Source organism: Dermacentor silvarum, chromosome 3 (assembly GCF_013339745.2).
Source record: "Dermacentor silvarum isolate Dsil-2018 chromosome 3, BIME_Dsil_1.4, whole genome shotgun sequence".
Classification (NCBI taxonomy): Eukaryota; Metazoa; Arthropoda; class Arachnida; order Ixodida; family Ixodidae; genus Dermacentor; species Dermacentor silvarum.
The window spans coordinates 160,307,148-160,325,732 of record NC_051156.1 but is presented as its reverse complement, the minus strand read 5'-3'; the positions used below and the strand labels follow the sequence as shown (position 1 = coordinate 160,325,732).

At 47.5% G+C, this 18,585-nt stretch overlaps 1 protein-coding gene across 1 annotated transcript in view; it reads right to left on the bottom strand.

The window, feature by feature from the left end:
- The window catches only part of LOC119445986 (scoloptoxin SSD20-like), a 41,537-nt gene extending 24,201 nt beyond the window's left edge, over positions 1 to 17,336 (bottom strand). The window contains exons 1-2 of the mRNA XM_037710286.2: positions 17,058 to 17,336; positions 2,804 to 3,008 (exon numbers count right to left, since the gene is read on the bottom strand). Of these exons, the coding sequence (XP_037566214.1) occupies positions 2,804 to 2,961 (158 nt within the window). The 5' untranslated portion in view covers positions 2,962 to 3,008; positions 17,058 to 17,336. The remainder of the gene's footprint in view (positions 1 to 2,803; positions 3,009 to 17,057) is intronic.
- Between the last annotated feature and the right edge of the window lie 1,249 nt (positions 17,337 to 18,585).

The following is an 18,585-nucleotide window of genomic DNA, read 5'->3' as shown; positions in this document are numbered from 1 at the left end:
GAGACTGAAAGAAAATTGCGCGTAATTTTAACGCATATTTTCGTAGTGGGTTCTCACGTGCTATCATAGGCCCATCCGCGGCTTCTGCTTCAACAACGGACGTATCATTTATTTCCTATCTAGGTGTACGATCGCTTTTGCTAAATTTGAATGTCAAAAAATCTTCTGGTTGCGATAATATTCCTAACAATTTTGTGAAGTGATATGCAGGAACTGTCGCGAAATTTCGAGTTACATTATTCCGTACGTCGCTGGCACAACTGGCAAATTACCTGATGACAGTAAGACCAAAGGATGGGCAAGGTATAGGATCAGCTAGCGCAAGACAGGGGCAATTGTAATTCGCAGGGAGAGGCCTTCGTCCTACAGTGGACATAAATATAGGCTGATGTTGATGATTATGCATAAAAGAAAAGTAACGGTCCGAATACACTACCTCGCGGTACTCCCAATGTCGCTGAGAAAGGCCTGAATTTTTCCTGTATTTAAGAAAGGAGACCGGTCTTGTACAAACTTTCGTCCTATTTATATAGTATTGTTTTGTGGAAAATAATTGAGCATATCATCGCTAAACAAATTAACAAGTTTCTCGATAAACACTCAACTCTAACAGCTAGCTCACCAGCATGGTTTCAAAAAAGGGCGTTCAACGGTAAGCCAGTTAATTACGATAATTCACTCACTAGCCCCTTCTCTTGGCACTAACGGACAAGTAGACATGAGTCTTTTAGATTTTAGCAAAGCATTCAACGGCCTACATCATGATTCACTCATAACAAAGTTAGGAACCTTCCGCCTATTTTTACACATTGCTTAACTGACTAGTAATCGCAAACAGTATGTTTTATCGATTTCCAACAGTCCTAAGCGACATTGGGAGTACCGCGAGGTAGTGTATTCGGACCGTTACTTTTCTTTTATGCATAATCATCATCATCAGCCTATATTTATGTCCACTGTAGGACGAAGGCCTCTCCCTGCGATTTCCAATTACCCCTGTCTTGCGCTAGCTGATCCTATACCTTGCCCCTCCAAATTTCCTAACTTCATCACCCCACCTAGTTTTCTGCCGTCCTCTACTGCGCTCCCCTTCTCTTGGTATCCATCCGGTAACTGTAATGGTCCATTGGTTATCCATCCTACGCATTACATGGCCTGCCCAGCTCCATTTCTTTCTTTTAATGTCAATTAGAATATGGGCTATCCCCGTTTAATTTCTGATCTACACAGCTCTCTTCCTGTCTCCTAACGTTAGGCCTGTATACATGGGAGATACCAACTTATCTAGAGAACAAGGAACACTCGTACTGGCCGGAGCACGGAGCGCAGTACATCATTCTTGTCGCGTGAGCTACATGTTAGAGCAGACTGCATCTTTCACGGAGAGCCCTCTAGAGAAGCCCAAAAAGATTCCTTAAAACCACCTGGTCCTCCCTAGATCCCCCGGCCAGCGAAACCTGCGGTCACACCTTCCCTCAACCGAGAAGTCCAAAGTCGCCAAAGGCTCCGCCTTGAGGGCAAGGATACGCCCCATCCCTCCGGTGCCTTTGTTGATTGAACACAATCGGAGAAGTACTCTCATGCGCACGCGGTTCACCGGCCCATAGAAAAGAGGGGACGCTCGTAGACAGGAAGTTTCACGCTTGACTCAAGTGGCGCGTCTTGGCTCCTGGGATGGCCCAGAAATTTGCTGGTTCGTCTGTCGATAGGCTTTGGCGCACCGAGGCCGCAGTAACGAAACGGCGTAGAACGCACTTTCTCTGGAGTTTCTCGGTCCCAGCTTCGAGGTTGGCGACCAAGTGGCATCCATTAACCACCTCTTCTTTGTCTAGCGTGTCACGCCATGGTGCCGCCACTGCTCTGTCCGAAGGTGCCTACTGTTAACCTCACAAAGCTGAAGCGATTCATCGCAAGGAAGCACGAGAGGCTCGACGTTCGCAGCCCCCGCTGGCCCATCGTAACAGCGTCTATTCGTTGATCTGTGCCGCGATGTTCAAGAGTCTGATATTTCACATGGACAACTGCAGAAGTGGTGTTTGCTTCCTTTTTATTTTTGCTTCGTCATCGCACCCCTCTATTTTCCCACTAATGAAATACCAACCAGCCTGACTGCCCGTCCTACTTTGAAAATTCGGCCCCTATATATTTTTTTCAGACATCTTTTTTTGTTTGCTTTCTCTCTTTCTCTCCTTTCTCACTTTTTTGGCGTCTTCTTTCTCTACCTGAAGATATGCGGCCGAAACTGTTGGGTAAATAATCCTAAGATAACCGCGCAGTTGTGTTTCTCATTTCTCTCTCTCTCTCTCTCTCTCTCTATATATATATATATATATATATATATATATATATATATATATGGCAGCGCGTAGCCAGGACTGCTTTTGGAGAGGTGGGGCAGGGGTCACGTACTCGCTGAAGACAGGGGAGAGAACGTGACAAGTGGGACATGAGCCGGCCGCACCCTAGTACACAAAGATTTTTAAAAGGGGCGGGAAGAGGACTACGTCCCCCCCCCCCCCCCCCCCACACACACACACACGCCCTTCTTCCTCATGGCTACGCCCCTGACTCGACAAGTGATGGTTATCCCGACAACTAGGCAATAAGCCAAATGTACCAGTTCTAACACTTAGGTATAAAGCCTGTATGCCGGGAGCGTGTCGTACGTAAGAATAGAAACGAACTATTGATAACTGAAAGGAATCCATATGGGTGCTAAAAATCGCCACTTTGAAACGGCAGTTCAAATGTGCACAACAAATTTCATTTGGCGATACTATTTGTCAGTTCTGGTTTGTATGACCTGTGTAATGTCGTCACGTTGTCTGGCAGGCACGGCTCTTCGTTCGAACGAAATCCATCCATGATGCCCAAGATGTAACTGAGCACTGGACCACTTCCTGGTGGAGGCGCTGAATACATTTTGTATGAGCCCTGGAAGGTTGCGTTCACAGGTGTCATCCATGTCGCCGAATAATTTTTTAGATCCTCTTCAGTCAGCACGCCTCCTTGAATATAAGAGCAGGTAAGAAAACGCATAGTTTACTGTTTTGTTTACTGTAACCGAAGAAAAATTTCATTCAGTATTCTTCCCCAAATCGATACCGTACAATCACCGCGGGGCATCGAAACCTATTTTTTATACATTCTTTTTAACAGATGCTACATCCTTATTAGATAAGAAGCTATTATGTGATGAAGATATAAATCTTTAGAATAGAACAACTTCCCTATAGACTGCAATGAGACCACAGGTGCATAAACTTTCAAATCTGGCCTGCGCTGCCTAGTTTCCCGCATTCGTCCTGTTTTCCCGATTATAGGAGAAATGACGCGCGCCAACGTAAGAGTACTTTTTTCCCCCAAGTTTATAGTGTTTTAGTGTCTTTAAAATACGATAATGGCTTCGTAGAGAGATTTCCTTTGGGACAAGTTGGTGAAACATACCTAGCTTTCGGAAGTCAATTGCGAAGAGGCCAGCATACGCAGAAAGCAGGAACACGACAAGAACATGGCTCCCCAGCAGCTTTTCTACGCCGTTCCTCTTTTGACTTTCATGCGATACAACATACATATTTAGTTCTTTAGACGAAGTATTTTTTCACATAGAACTAACTGCAGAATCTTCAAACTATACTTTACATTTTACTGCTTAAACGAAATAGAGATAGACTGTGGCTAACTGATACTTTTGAAATTCATTGCACATCTGGAGTTGTCAGCACATAATACAACATCGTGTGCCAAAATTTCTCCCTTAAATTTTTCCTTGTTGTGGTCACGGTTAATGATGCAACAAACATGTGCCAGATGCAAAATGAAATATACTAACTAAGGTAACTTGAGCACGATATCGAGACTTGGATGAAGACCACATTTCATCTAATGGCTGCTTATAGGATAGTTAAGCACCAGCTACATCTTGCCTGTACAACTGCTCAAATGAACTAATGCTGATTCTTGAAAGCCGTGATTTCGTGCAGGTCGCTTTCTTAATTTTTATTTCTACAGCGAAGCTGTTTCTGCGGACTCTGTGACGTCGTCCGTTCGCTAAAACACACGTGACTTAGCGGGAGAAGAGAGGAAAAGAAGTGCTCAACCCTGTGAGAATGCTGTGAGAGGGTGCAGATGAGAAGGAGAACGGGGAGGGGGGTTGATGTAAGTCGCGCCGTCCAGTACTCGCGTTGGAGGGGGCCAACCAGGCGTGCCAACCAATGGCGGTGTAGGAAAAAAAACTAGGTGAACGGAAGAGTGGGGTGGGAGAGGAGTTCGCGTTAGCGTTGGTTGTATATACGCAGCTTTGGTCAAGGACTCTTGTCTGGGAACCATAGAAAAGCGTCAGGAACACGCTAGGAACGCTGTTGCCCGTGGACGCCGACGCGTCCCATCCCCCGCAAGTAGCCCCGTCCACAGATTCACTGTTCTACCATCTTCATGGAGTGGAAGGGGCAGCGATTTTTTTTCCTTCTTTTCTTTCCTGTTTTAGATTAGCTCTTTTTCGTACTTATTTATTTATGTATTTTTATGTATTCGCGGCTCAGCTCGGCAAGTGGCCATTTCTACAACTGAGGTGCTGCTAACGTGTTCTGAGGTATACTCATTAGACACAGAAGTTCCGTGGTGAGACATGCACGCTCGATACTATACGCGTATATACAGGGCTATCACCTGATATCACCTATATACAGCTATCACGCAGCACAATTAAAAAAAAAGAGGAACGGCGTTACGCGAAGCAAACCTAGTGCACATTGTTTCCAGTGCAGTGGAGTAGCCGCCAATAATTTTTTCGTTACTGAGATTTAATTAGTTAATTGTAATTAATTATATAACTGGAGAAGTGATGTCCTAATTATCAAAGTGTCAAGGAGAAAATTGTAGTGCAACATGAAAAACTCCCGATACAGCTTTCTGTTGCTCAATACGTGCTACATAAATGTGTTTTTCCGAGCGTGAAAGATGCCCGCGAATTCACGCAATGCGCCTCGAGAGGCCAGTCGCGCGGCAATTCTGCATGCATTCCCGGGCTCCTTTCACACTCGGAAAAACACATTTATGTAGCACGTATTGAGCAACAGCAGCTGTATCAGGAGTTTTTCATGTTGCTCTACAATTATTTCATTGACCCTTTGATAATTAGAGCATTACTTCCCGAGTTAGATAAGTAATTACAATGAACTAATTAAATCTAAGTAACGAAAAAATTACTGGTGGCTACTCCACTGCACTGGAAACAATGTGCACTAGATTTGCTTCGCGTAACGCCGTTCCTCTTTTTTTTTAATTGTGCTGCGTGATAGCTGGGACACCCTGTATATATATATATATATATATATATATATATATATATATATATATATATGCTCAATCAGCTTTCCAGGCAGCATTAGTAAAGGTATCATGCTCTTTTCTCGGTTCTCGTGGAGTTAAACTTGCACGAGCTTATATAGTATGATTATGTCGATAGGTCAATGATGTCATGGTACTGGGAGCATTGCACTGACAACATTACTTAGTTTTCCATGGCTAACATGATATAACATTCTGTAGTCTTCCTTGCTAGTACTTGACTTGAACGGAAAGTTAACAAGGTGCCGTCGAAACCTCGTACACAAGATCTACATCAGATAGCATCATGTCCGGAAAGAAACATGAAACCATCAGAGGGCACCAGACTTATGCATAGTTTAAAGCGAAGCATCATCATCGCAACAAAAAGTACGAAATACGCACATCACCCAGAGCAACGAAGTATTGCGCGCGGCCTCACTGGTGTTGGGGGGCTCCCGTCGTGGAATATACTGAACAGTTTGGACAGCAACCAAGCGTTTCCGCTTTTGGGTGCTCATGGTTGTGTCGTCGGCGTGCGGGGGCTGGCGCACACCCAAGACGGGAGAGGCCGTGGCCTTTAGCTCCTGCGGCGGTCTGCATCATTGTTTATGGGCTTGTGTTTGTTTGCATTTATTTTTTTACAACAACGCTGTACATGCCTAGGTTCTGGCGGATCGCGTCCGCGGACCAAACGACGCGTAGAACAACAATTAGAAAAAAGTGGGCCGATCCTGGTGATAGTGCCGGAAGCGTCCAAGCTCAATGACACATACCCCTGTTATGTGGACCGATCCTGGTGATTGTGCAGAAAGAGTCTAAGCTCAATGGCACATACCCCTGTGGCCTCGGGGACCTGTGACGGGACCTTGAACTACCCTTGTCACACGTGGGACCCAAAGAGGCAAAAACAATGGGCCGGAGCGATGAACGCTGCTGCCCAAACAATTCTATGACGATGCGTGTCGAAACGTCATTAATAAAACGTAATTGTCCACCAAACAATAGCTTTGTCTTATTCTCTCTTGACATAGCCATTTCCCTAGTGACGTCATCAGTTGCCCCTTGGACTCGGTATGGGTAAGACCCGTGCCGCTCACCCCGAAGAGGAAGAGCGTGGCTTCAAGGAGCGCCGGCACGTCAACAGCGCGAATGGATACGAAAGCGACGAGAAGCCGAACGTGCAGCGGCCCAACGGGCTACGGCCGATGGTGCAAGGTGGTGATAATCTAGTCGCCTAAACTCGCTTTCACTCGCACATACAGCATAGGGCGCGCCACGACGCAACGAACTTATGTGTTGTGTCTTTTCAGCCATTTAACATAACCACCAAAGTAAAAAAATTAAAGTATAGTTAAACAATACCAACAGCTTCGCTGGTCTTCCATCTTCACATAGTGGAAGGTCTGTGATCTGCTTTTCTTTCTTCTTTTTTTCTTTTGACAAAGTTCGTGACTTTTAATCCAAAACAAAAAGTGAGCATGCTCGTGCATGAACTGCTTATTTTTCTTTGTATGACTGCATTGATCCATAACTAGCCTGTGGCTGAGAATCCAGACGTTGTCGCGTGCCAGTCTTGTATATTGATCTGAATAAAGTTAATATTATTATTATTATTAAGAACAGCACCATTCCACTCTTTAAAGGTGGATGACCAGCGGAGCTGTATATATGGTTATAAACTATATGGAATTAAATAAAGACACATAGCACATGAATTGTCATTTTCTACTTTCTTCATTATTGTGTCACTATAAGGTGACTATAGCTTTGTGGTCGCTATGGTAGACGACCATGGGTTCTGTAACGGCGCTGGAAAGGTTCTTCGCGAACGTCAAGTTTTATGCAGGACCCCTGAAGTGTGGTAGGCCCACCGATGTTTGTATAGCAGCGAATGTCGAACCCCCCACCCCCCCTTTTTCAACAAAAAAGCCAAGAGCCACTTTCCGCCTGGCCGAGACAGGTTTACGTTGCAATCACCCACAATTACGATGGGAGTGGCGTTGGTAGGGGTGATCCAACCAAAGGCGCCAATCATAAAGTTCGTGAGGTCTCCCTTGCTAGCATTTTCCGCCTCGCGGTATTCCGGGTCCTGGCGCGTGACAGCCCGGTCATCGTCCTTACTGTCCTCCCACCGCCGGTGTGCCCATACCCGTTTCTGTTGTCGACGTCGGTCTTCACAGGCACGCTGTTCTTCCTGCGGTGTGAGAATACGCGACGCACCAGAAGCCTCGACCGACATGGACTCGGCGTTAGCAGCCTACCGCCTAATTCGTACCAATTCCCACTTCTGCTCGCGCCGTAGTTCTTCGTAGGCATGGTGTTCTTCCTCGGTCCGCTCAATATGCTACCCACCTATCACACGGCCGGAATGCAACTCAGATAACTTTCCTATGCAGTGCGTGCCGTCACCCATCAAAGAGATACATCCGTTGACTATTTTCAGTTTTTTGAACAACGGAGCCAACCCTGGAAGATGACGACGAACGCGCGAACAGAGGGACGAGGGCGTTCGCGCGGTTGCAACTAGCCAGCTGTGAAAGCAGACGACGACGCTCGAGCCCCTGCTGATGATGATAATTTTTATTCTACGCGCTCGGTCTACGCACGCAGCGATCTGCTGGAAACTAGCGTATAACAGCTCCGCTGTAAGAACTTGCAGGACGCTTAAGCTTCGTCTTACCCGCCGTGGTTGCTCTGTGGCTATGGTGTTTGGCTGCTGAGCACGAGGTCGCGGGATCGAATCCTGGCCACGGCGGCCGCATTACGATCGGGACGAAATGCGAAAACACCCATGTACTTAGATTTAGGTGCACGTTAAAGAACCCCAGGTGTTCCAAGTTTCCGGAGTCCCCACTACGGGTGCCTCGTAATCAGATCGTGGTTTTGGCACGTAAAACCCCATAATTAAATTTTTTAAGCTTCGCCTTAAAGAATGGAACGCGATAGCATTCAAAGATCCCTGACTGCTGCTCACGCTTCCAAAAAACTGCAGCTTATGTAACCGTAATGTTTACCGGGAAACACTTGCGGTGAACGCTGTGCACGAAGGCAAGCTTTATGCGAGAAACGCGGCCTCTAGCGTAGGCAGATCCCGGAGGTTGTGCACAGAGGCGCCAAAAATGTTACATCACTTCTTTCAGGTTTCTTGTTTCACACTTTTATTATTTCAGTATGAAAAGATTTAACATAAAGGCATACGCTGTCGGTGTTTTATTTCATTACATTTTTTTGCGGACTGTCATTATCATAATTCCGAGGAATATATCTTTCAAGAATGCAAGCCAACGTATGAGCAACTTTAGTGATAGAATGGTATGGCGATATAACCCGCATATACCGCATGTCATAAAGCAAGGCGTGGTGTATACATACACCTAAATATATACGGAACTTTTCGCTCACGGACGAGGCGACGTTGACACCGGATTCGTTATCGTTATGTATGTAAGTTGTTATGTATTCAAGTTTAACGGCTTCGCTGTTAGTACCACAAGCGTTCCTATGTGATATACGCATGTTTTCTCGATGTCCTTTGGGAGAGCTCTAAATATATATGATAAAAATGTTTATGACACTAAAGGCCAATGACGGGTAGAGCGGTTCACCGCGCGCAGTCTCTAAGCTCGGCATCTGCGATACACGATGTTGGAAATACTGCTTCCTCCGCCCAGGCATTCTTCTTCATTACGATGGCCCTAGCAGAAAAAAAAAAGAAGAAAAACAGATATCCTGGCGATTTAGCCTGACGATGGGGCCGCAGAATCATGATACAGATTGAGTCGCTGGACGTGGATGACTTCTAGGTTACGACGACCCATATCAGAAGGCGGCGTGAGTGGCTCTATAAGGTAGTCGATGAGAGAAGTTCGATCCAGAACGCGATGTGGTCCATTGTATTTAGGAAGAAGCATTGAAGCGAGCTCTGGTGTGCGGTACGTTACGGAAAGCCAAACGAGGGTTCCCTGGAGAAAAGTTGAAGTCGAGTTGCGGACGTCGTATTTTGATTTGTAATGGTTCTGGTTCTCCGAAGTGAAGCCGTGGGCCAACTGACGACATTCTTCAGCTTGTCTCGCGGCATCCAAAATTGGCAGGTATTCTGATGGATCTCATTGGTAGGGTAGAATGGTACCGATTTTATGAGATGGATGACGGCCGTAAAGGAGATAGAAGGGGGAGAAAACGGTAATGGCTTGAGTTTCAGTTTTGTAGGCGTAGGTGACGAATGGAAGAACGAGGTCTCAATAGGAGTGGTCGGATGCGATGTACTTAGCGAGCATGTTACCAAGGGTGTAATTAAAGCGCTCCGTGTTACTATTGGTCTGCGGGTGATAGGCGTAGCGTGTGCGATGCACAATATGGCATTCACCAAGCAGTTTTTCAACGACTTCACACAATAATCTGCGGACTCGGTCGCTTAGGAGTTCGCAAGGGCCTCCATGACTGAGCACAAAACGACGTAGTATATAAGTGGCGATAAGTGGCCGCACTGGGGGTCCGAGTACAAAGAGGAGCAGATCTCCGATCTCAAGGCTCTCGGGATGACGAGCAACCAAGTCCGTTCTTCTGGGGCATAGTTGCGTTGGTACAGAAGCTGATCACGGATCGCAAAATGCGGAACTTGTCACCGAAGTGTTCGACAGGCCGGAACTGTTGAGCTATCCAAGAGAAGGACGAAAATGGATGCAATCCAGCGGTCATTGTGCTGTTCCGCAGCAATAGTATTCATGTCAAGGGACGAGAACGCGCTCTCACAGAGGGACTCCCGGGTGAGCTGTGTCGAGAGCGGTGAGCGCGCGAAAGAGCGTAAGCGTCAGAATGCTTCCGCCTGAAACGATGCACCATGGGTATGTAGCACTCCTGGATTCGTAGGGCCCAGCGTGCAAGGCGGCGAGATGGGTCTTTTAAATTCGGAAGCCAGTAGAACGCATGGTAGTCGGTCTCTACGTCAAATTGGCGCCCATATAAATCAGGCCGAAACTTGCAAGCACCCAGACGATGTCCAAGCACGCCTTTTCCGTGACCCTGTATTATCGTCCGCCTTGGTCAGCCTGCAGCTCGCATAAGCCACGACGTATTCTGTGAGGCCAGGATGAGCACAGCTTCAACGCATCTGCGACCGGGCGCAAGGGGAATAGGCGACTCAATCTCCCACGCGAAAGGAGGACAGCGGGAAGGCAGCGCCGGAGGGAGGGGTTGCGGCTTCTGCTCTGCGAGCAACTTGTACTAAGCAACTTGTACGCGGCACCGGGCGATCGCGCGTACCGTATCTTGAAAGCGATTTGCAACACGGCTCCTACCTTTGTATGCGCTATGCTTTCGTCGCTCAGTTTCCGTTGAAGTGATAGACCGCATGAACTTTCACTCGATGCTGCTGGCGCGCTTGCTCACGCCAGCGATTTGACAGCGGTTGTGTGCGGTCACACAAACAACGCGGAAAACTGTTGTTGACGGCGGCGGCGTTTTGCCCGCATTCGCACCGAACGCGCGTGGCGTTGTTGACGTGTTTATGAAGAACGTGTCAACCTTTGCCGTACACCCTATGGCGGTGTACCGTAGAGACCATAAGGCTATGGTTCCTGTGGTCACTAAATAAATGAAAACCACCGGATCATATATATTTCTCATTCTTCAATAGTTGAAATAACCAATTACACCTTCACATCTTAATAGTCATAATTGGAAATACATCATTCCCACCATAGTAGAACTTCGCTGGTCTTCCATTTTGACCCCAGTGGAAGGGGTGACAGTTTTTTTTTTCTTTTTCACAGGTACCACGGGGGAAACTCGTGGGCTCCGTAAATCTTTAATCACGCCTCGACGGAGCATGTTGTCTACCTGGTCTGCAATGAGGCGTCGTTCCGCAGCGGATACGCAACACGGACATTGACGCAAAGCTGTTTGAGAGGCAGCGTCGATGTGGTGCTAGACTTTTGATTCGGGGCCTAAGGACGCTTGTGCTAAGTCGAAAGAAGTGCGTAAGTGCTGCAGAATAGTAAGAAGCGGGGATCGCGGCGATCCTCGGCGATGAATTGGCAGAAGACATCTGTAGATGTTGGGAGAGGAGCGGAAAGGGCGCTCAGGTCAAGGACGGCCATGTAGGACGCCTCATGGTGGTTGGAGACAATATGCATAAAATCAACGGTCTCGACGTGGCCACGGCATTCGAGACGATGCAATGTGAGCGATGATGAAAGCGCGTCATAAACCGGCATAGTGCTGAAACCGACGGCAAAGTCAAGAGAAGCAAAATGCATAGGGAGGGCTTTGCGGGCAACGAAGAGGTCGTACGGCGTGAAGACCATTCTATCAGAGATAGCACCACATGAGACTAGTACGAGTACTGACGACCACGGTAGTATATCGGTGTCTTCCTTGACGACACGCTGATCGGAAGAATGTGGATCAATGAAGGTGGGGTCACTGATTTGGGTGAATTCAACCCCAGTGCGAGCGCAATTGTTTACGGCGTTGTGACAAGAGCGAAAATTCCATCCTGGGTGGGAGCATGATGGCAGAGCTACAAACAATATAGTGTAAAAAGCGTCTTGAATCATCACAAGGGCTGAACACGCTGCGGTTGGTTAGATGGGTTGAGCACCTGAAGTCCGAAGCGAGAATCCAGAAAGAGGCGTTGTGACCTGAAGTAGTGAGGTCACGATGCCTCATAACTGAAACAGCTGCCTCTGTATCGATAAGAATGACTAGCGACACCTTCGACAAGCACGTCAATTGCGTTAACAGGTAAGGAAGCAGGACTTGGGCATTTCTGAACTTGAACAGTTCTTGCCTCGGGAACTGCGTCGTCTAGTTTCCCTCGTCATTAGCTGCGGCCCACCGACGCATCGGTGAAAGTGATCAGCTATGTGTATAGATGGCGAGTGGCGATGGTCAAAGCGAGGACGATCAGTGCGAGTCCGACTTGGTGGTGGGTTGAATTCAATGTAGTGTTCAAAGGTCTCGACCGGGTAACGAGGTGCCTGTAGATCATTTTAGTCTGTTTGCACACGGCGGCAGAACCTTGTGACATGTCCGGAATACCTACATGCAAAGCATATAGGCCGATTGTCATGCGTGAGTCACGGGTTGGCAAAGGGAGGACCGACACAAGCAACGTAAGGAGGACGGCGGCGCACGGGCTGCTGAAAACGTGGTCTCGGCTCTTGGAGTGGCCCGGCAGCTACCGCAGCATAAGCGAGTGGAGCGGCCACAAGCGGCTGCTGGGGAGCAAGCTGCAGTGCATCAGCGACTTCCTCTTGAATGAACTTGCGCGGAGTGGATGAAAAAGGACTTGCAGGCGCCTGGGTGAATGGTCCTAGGGGCAGCTGTCATGCGACTTCATCGCGGACTAAGGCCTTGATCTGCGTGATCAGCGACGCTTGGTCGAGACCAATGGCCAGGCTGGAGGTCGACGCATCATTTGTAGGAGGAGGCCTCGTCGAAGCTCACTGCTTGTGTAGCTCATCATAGCTCTAACAGAGGGTAATAACATCGCAAAGAGTGCTCAGGCTCTTGGTCAGTACATTTGAAAAGCATCATCATCAATTCTTATCATGATGTGCTTGACATGGTGGCGTTAACGAATTTGCACAGACCTACAGCGTCCCCTATGTAACTGGTGAATGTTTCACCTGTGACCTGTGCATGTGTGCGCAAACGCTGCTCGGCTCGGAGTTTGTGGACGGCGGGACGGTTAAGTACTTCTGTGAATGCTGCCTTGAACGCAGACCACCTTCGGAAATCCGCCTCATGGTTCTTGAACCATGCAGAGATTAGCCACATCTGCGAGATAAAAAAAGTCGTTGGTTAGCTTGGTCGAGTCGCCCATTTCTTATGAGCGCTCACCCACTCATAGAACGAAAGCCAATTTTCAACGACGTTGTCGTCCGTCTTACTGAAGATAGGATCCCGCTGGCTATTAGTGCCAGCTCAGAGGACGGGTGGTGACGGGAGTGACTGCTAGTCGGCGGCTGGCATGGTGGAAAGTAGCGTCAGAGTCTGCAGTTCCAGAGTGGTACAGTTCACGGGAACCCAGCACCTCCACCAATTATAGCTGATGTTTATTACACGAAGGGCCGATGACGGGTAGAGCGGTTCACCCAGCACAGTCCCTAAGCTCGGATCTCTGCGGTTCGGGATGCCGTTGGCAATGCTGCTGCCGCCGCCCAGGCTTCCTTCTTCATTACAATATATATATATATATTGTAAACTGACCACTTTGCTCCTCGAAGAGAAAGGACGTTTGTCGAGTGAGCTCCTGAACAGCACTTTCCAATATGGTGAACGCCGTATAAATAATGGCTACGCTACCACAAGGAGGTGCGACGTAGTGCTAACAAATGTTTCTCACATTTAACTCTAAATGACCAATGAATTTTTCTCTGCTGCTCCGAGAACTGTCAGAGCCGTCTTCGCTCGAAAGCGACGCCCCATTTGTGAATCATCCGGGACTTTCCTGCCTGTTGCTGCTAGGTGTTGCTGGTCTCTCAGGACAACGCTACCGTCTTTATACTAACAGATGCGTTGGCTGCTGGCCTTGTTTTCTACGTAATTATGCAGCGATAAAACAGGTGATAGCTAAATGCCTTCATTACAACAAATATAAGTCATCACGATCACAATTCATTTATTAATGAAAACCTTTAAATTTCAACTTGCCTATGGCTTGGAGTTTGGCGCATCTGTTTGGTCAGTGTTTCGCCGAGTAAAGTGTATACTTGTTGTCGCACTATCTCAAGGAATGGCCCGGCACGTGTACCTCGGAAGTCGGCGCGTGCACCCTGGATACAGTGTCATAGTGAATGAGGTCAATCCCGAAGGCAACATAATGCGCGGTCCCGTAGATCATGGGGATGGGGTCTTCGCATCTTGCCGTTCTTTACTGGCAGGGGTATAATCTATATATGGTGTAAAAACGTTGTGCGGAAAATAATCACTTGCAGGGCATTTATGCCACTGCTTCACGAAAGCCTCGCCTCTGTGATTCCAGCATGTGGATTGGATCTGCATATTTCTTCCTTCTCCAGCAGCTCGCGCGCTGCCCGTGGCCTCGCACAGCTGCCGGAACGCTTTTGCTCCGGCAGCGAGCAAAAGCGATGATGCGGTGCTGACTTTCGATGCGCTGTTGACTCTCGAGTGTAGAACACGCTACCTTTCTGAAAAATTGCGATTCGTAGCACAGCGACAGAAGCTGTCGCTGTGCTACGAAGCACAGCGACAGCTTCTGTCGAGGGGTGGCTATAGTATGTATAGGAGGCCACGTATCACAACGTGGACCACAAAATTTTGTGGGATATTCTGGAAGGGGATGGTACAGGCAACGGCTGCATACGGCTTTTTAGGGAGATTTACCTACAAAATACAATTTTCTTGCATGGGAAGGGATGAGGAGCGAAGAGAAAGTTCATATAACCAAGGGACTAAGACGGGGGTGCCAATTATCCTTGCTGCTGTTTAGGATGTATACATGGTAAGGATGGAAAGGTCGCTAGAAGGAATCAATATCGGGTTTAATCTCGTATGCAAACAGGCGGGAACAATAGTAGAGCAGCAGCTTCCAGGTTTGGTTTATGCGGACGACATTGTGCTGATTGCTAACAAGCAAAGTGATATGCAACATCTGGCTATATTATCTGTGGACAGGATTGTGAGAATTTAGGATTTAAATTTAGCATTAAAAACAAGTTTTATGGTATTCAATGAAAACAGTGAACAGACGGTGTCAATACAGGGTCAGGAAATACCCCCAGTAAGCGAATACAAATGCCTTGGTGTATGAATAAACGACGGAATTAGATAGATGGAAAGACAGGTAAAGACAATAATAGCAAGGGGGAAGAGAAATGAGGCCATAATGAAGCACACAGCGCTAAGGGGGTACAATAAGTATGAGGTGCTCTGGGGTAATGTGTGCGTTAATGATCTGTGGAGAGGAGTAATGGTTCTAGCACTTACATTTGAAATTCGGTTGTTTTCTTGAAGTCAGGAGCACATATCAGGCATTCATAAAACCAGGTACAACAATCAGACTTGGCAGCAGAGGCGGCAAGCAGAGCAGTCACTAAGAATCTACTTGCATCCACAGGTTTGGGTGACCATTGTAGCCATTTGTAGATCGGCAGCCAAGGACCGAGAAACGCATTGACGACTTACACTGTGACTGGCATTGTGCATCTGCACCGACTACTGCATCGAAAGACGCACAGCCTACTTTGGGGACCACGTGTAACTGACGTCACTGGATGGACCCGATCAAACAAGGCTCCGATTGTCTTTTTGGACACTCAGTAGCAGGGGCGGCTAGCACAGCAGTCGCAAGTATGCTTACATTCACAGGTTTGATGAAACAATTCTTGTCCCTTTATTTTTTTTTCCTCTCGTCTTCTTGTTGCCTGTTCTGCCACTTGCCGTTTGTTGCTGTCATTTGCTGCTGAAAGTCTGTCTTGACTTATCTGGAGCTCTGGCCTTGAGCAAGTACGGTGATGGGAGGTGGCGTCACTGACCTCAAACGAAAGATGGCTGATCTAAAACATGAATTTCGGAAAGAGATAAGAGAGCTGACAAACAACTTGGAATGTGCCCGCAATTAATATGAAAGCATAACGAAAGAGTGCGAAACCACAAAAAAAAAAAAGTTGCAGTGGCTTAGCTCGGCTATGCCAGGATATACGTAGCGTTAGCAAAGGTTCAGCTGATTATTCTTAGCTTTCCTGGTTGTCTAGATTGTCAAGGATTAGCTTGATTGTCATGCTTACTGCTGCTCCAATGACACACACGCGGTATACGTATTATGTGGCACATGTATTCATTCCTCCTACGCTCAACTGCTAATTGCCAGGCAACTACTTCGGGATCCGATGAGTCAAGCTTCTCCGTTCGTCGGCGCTGTTGAGCAGCATTTGCGCTCTCCTTCTCCATGGCTATACCACACTGGCAAACGCCACTCAGAAGCGCAGCGGCTCCAGCGCAGTGTCAGACGGCGACTGCACAGCGAGCGCGCGCCGGCGCCAGTGCGTCTACCACGGCTACGACGTCACTCCTCTGGAATGCGCAGACCGGCGGCGGTGAGTCGCGCGCGGCGGCGGCGGAGTGCGCGAGAGGTGCCGGCTCCGGTGGCTCCGGTGCGCAAGCCGTGTGACATCACTGATCCTTGCGCATGCGCAGCACGGCTCTTGATGTGCCGCGCGAAACGGGCTTGGCTAGGCCAGTGTAGCTAACGCTACAAAAAAGAAAATGCAGATCCCAAGGCGATGCAGGAGCCTTCATTAATTTCGCTGTAATAATAAATTCATTCATTCATTCACTCCTGCTAGCTAGCATTTTGAGACGTTGTCGTCGAGACGGTGCGCCTCTATAGTAGAAGACGCCAATGTTTTCGTTTGAGACGCGGCCGCCTTAGACATTATTATGGTTCATACAAGCCATCCTCACATAGAAAGACTTTCGAGGTTAACTATGCTTATAACATATCGGTTGAATAGCCTCCCAACTGGCTGTATGTTTTTTGCGTCTTGTCCTTGTTGTTCGCGCATAGGTTTTGCACTTGATTTTGCGGTCTCCTTCGGTTGCCAGCCTTCGCGGCTGCTGTGCGTTTCAGGTGTGGGTTTCCCCAGTGCTACGTCTCCTTTTTTTCTGATATCGTCGTTTTTCGCACCACAGAATGGAATAGGAGGACAGGATTTTATGAGCATCTTATAATGCTGAAGAAGGTTTAAAGTAATACGTACCCCAATCCCTGACTTTCTGAACGAGCTGCTTTGCAAACTCTCCAGTGTAGAAGTAGTCTGCACCTTTACTGGCAACATCTTCTAGAGTTTTCGCCAGATCCTCTTGAATAAGTGTCTCTCCTTGTTGCAAGACCTCTCCCGTTTCATTGTTTATGAAGGCTCGCCTGCACACAGGAAACTCACGATATGGGACATGGTATAGGTGCAAGAAATAATACTGAGCAAAGATCCCTGAAGAAAGGTCAAGCGCTTTCAAAATACTTCTACGCGATAGAAGAGCCAAAGTAAAGAGCACAGTCAGGAATTAAGCTTTCTGGAGTTTTTCTTATAATTTTGCTAATTTTATTTTTGTTTCTTCAAATAGCACCTGTAGGATGGCGACTTTCTCATATTACATAGACGTGCTTCAGGACTGATACGAGTTGAATCTATGCTTTTAGAAAATGTAGTCTTAATGTTTTGTGGAGCGAACATGGATTTGTGTAGTGATTATTAGACTAAGGCAGTTGGAATTATATTACCGGTTTTTTATGGGGGGGGGGGGGGGGGGGGGAAGGTTTCAAAGTCACGGAGTTCAAGAAGGTGTGGACACCCTATAGCCTACAACAAGTTAGCTTAACAAAACTTGCTGTTACTGCCAAGCATATTGCCCACAAAATAGATAATTTTTCTGCTTTTATTGTCATATTGCTGTGACGTCAGCCAAACAAACTAAAAAAGGAACACTTTTATAAAATATTGAATTCCTTCCGTCGGGAACTCTACGCTCTTGAAAAAAAAAAGAAACATTCCTGTAGAAGCGGTGGCGGCGTCATTTACCATGCCTAAAGTGGCGCGGTAATAATCTAAAAAACCTTTGGACAAGAATCATCACGCATATATAGAACGCTAGCTAACTGACAGTGGGAAAGTGGCTGAATGTACGAAAACACAGTGAAGCCTATTTCTCACTGGTCATGTCGCCGCAATGCGCTGGTAGCCTTGCTTGTCCCCGATACGTGTTTTCATTATCCTCTTTGTGCTGTCGTCTCGCTCTAACAAGAAATCGCACTTTCACGCTTTTCCTGGATTTTGCACTTTTCACAGCCAAATGTTGCACTGTCCACTGCAGGAACATCGGGGCGGGATTAAGGTTGACAACTTTCAATGGACAAAGTCAGCCCGGGGGGAGGGATGGCAGGACGAGAAGGAACGGTGCCAGCGGGCGATCGACCTACTCAATTACTGCCAGGAGCCACCATTCTGTCTGTATAAGAAAGCTTAAAACTGTTTAACACGAAAGTCTCTTATGCCGGCCTCCACCATCAACTACCTCGAACGGATGTGACGTCGGCGCGAACACGTGAAATATGCTCTCGCTTGACAGGGTAGGCACCGTCATCTAGAAGTGGGGAAGCGAAGTACCGCATTATGACACTAACGAGCGCCTACAGTGAGCGCTTCGCTACTCAACGCAGTGGAGGCTCCATTTCGGTGGAGGCGGTGAAGCCTTCTGCTGAAGTGACGACGCAGTTTCCGCGCATGTTAT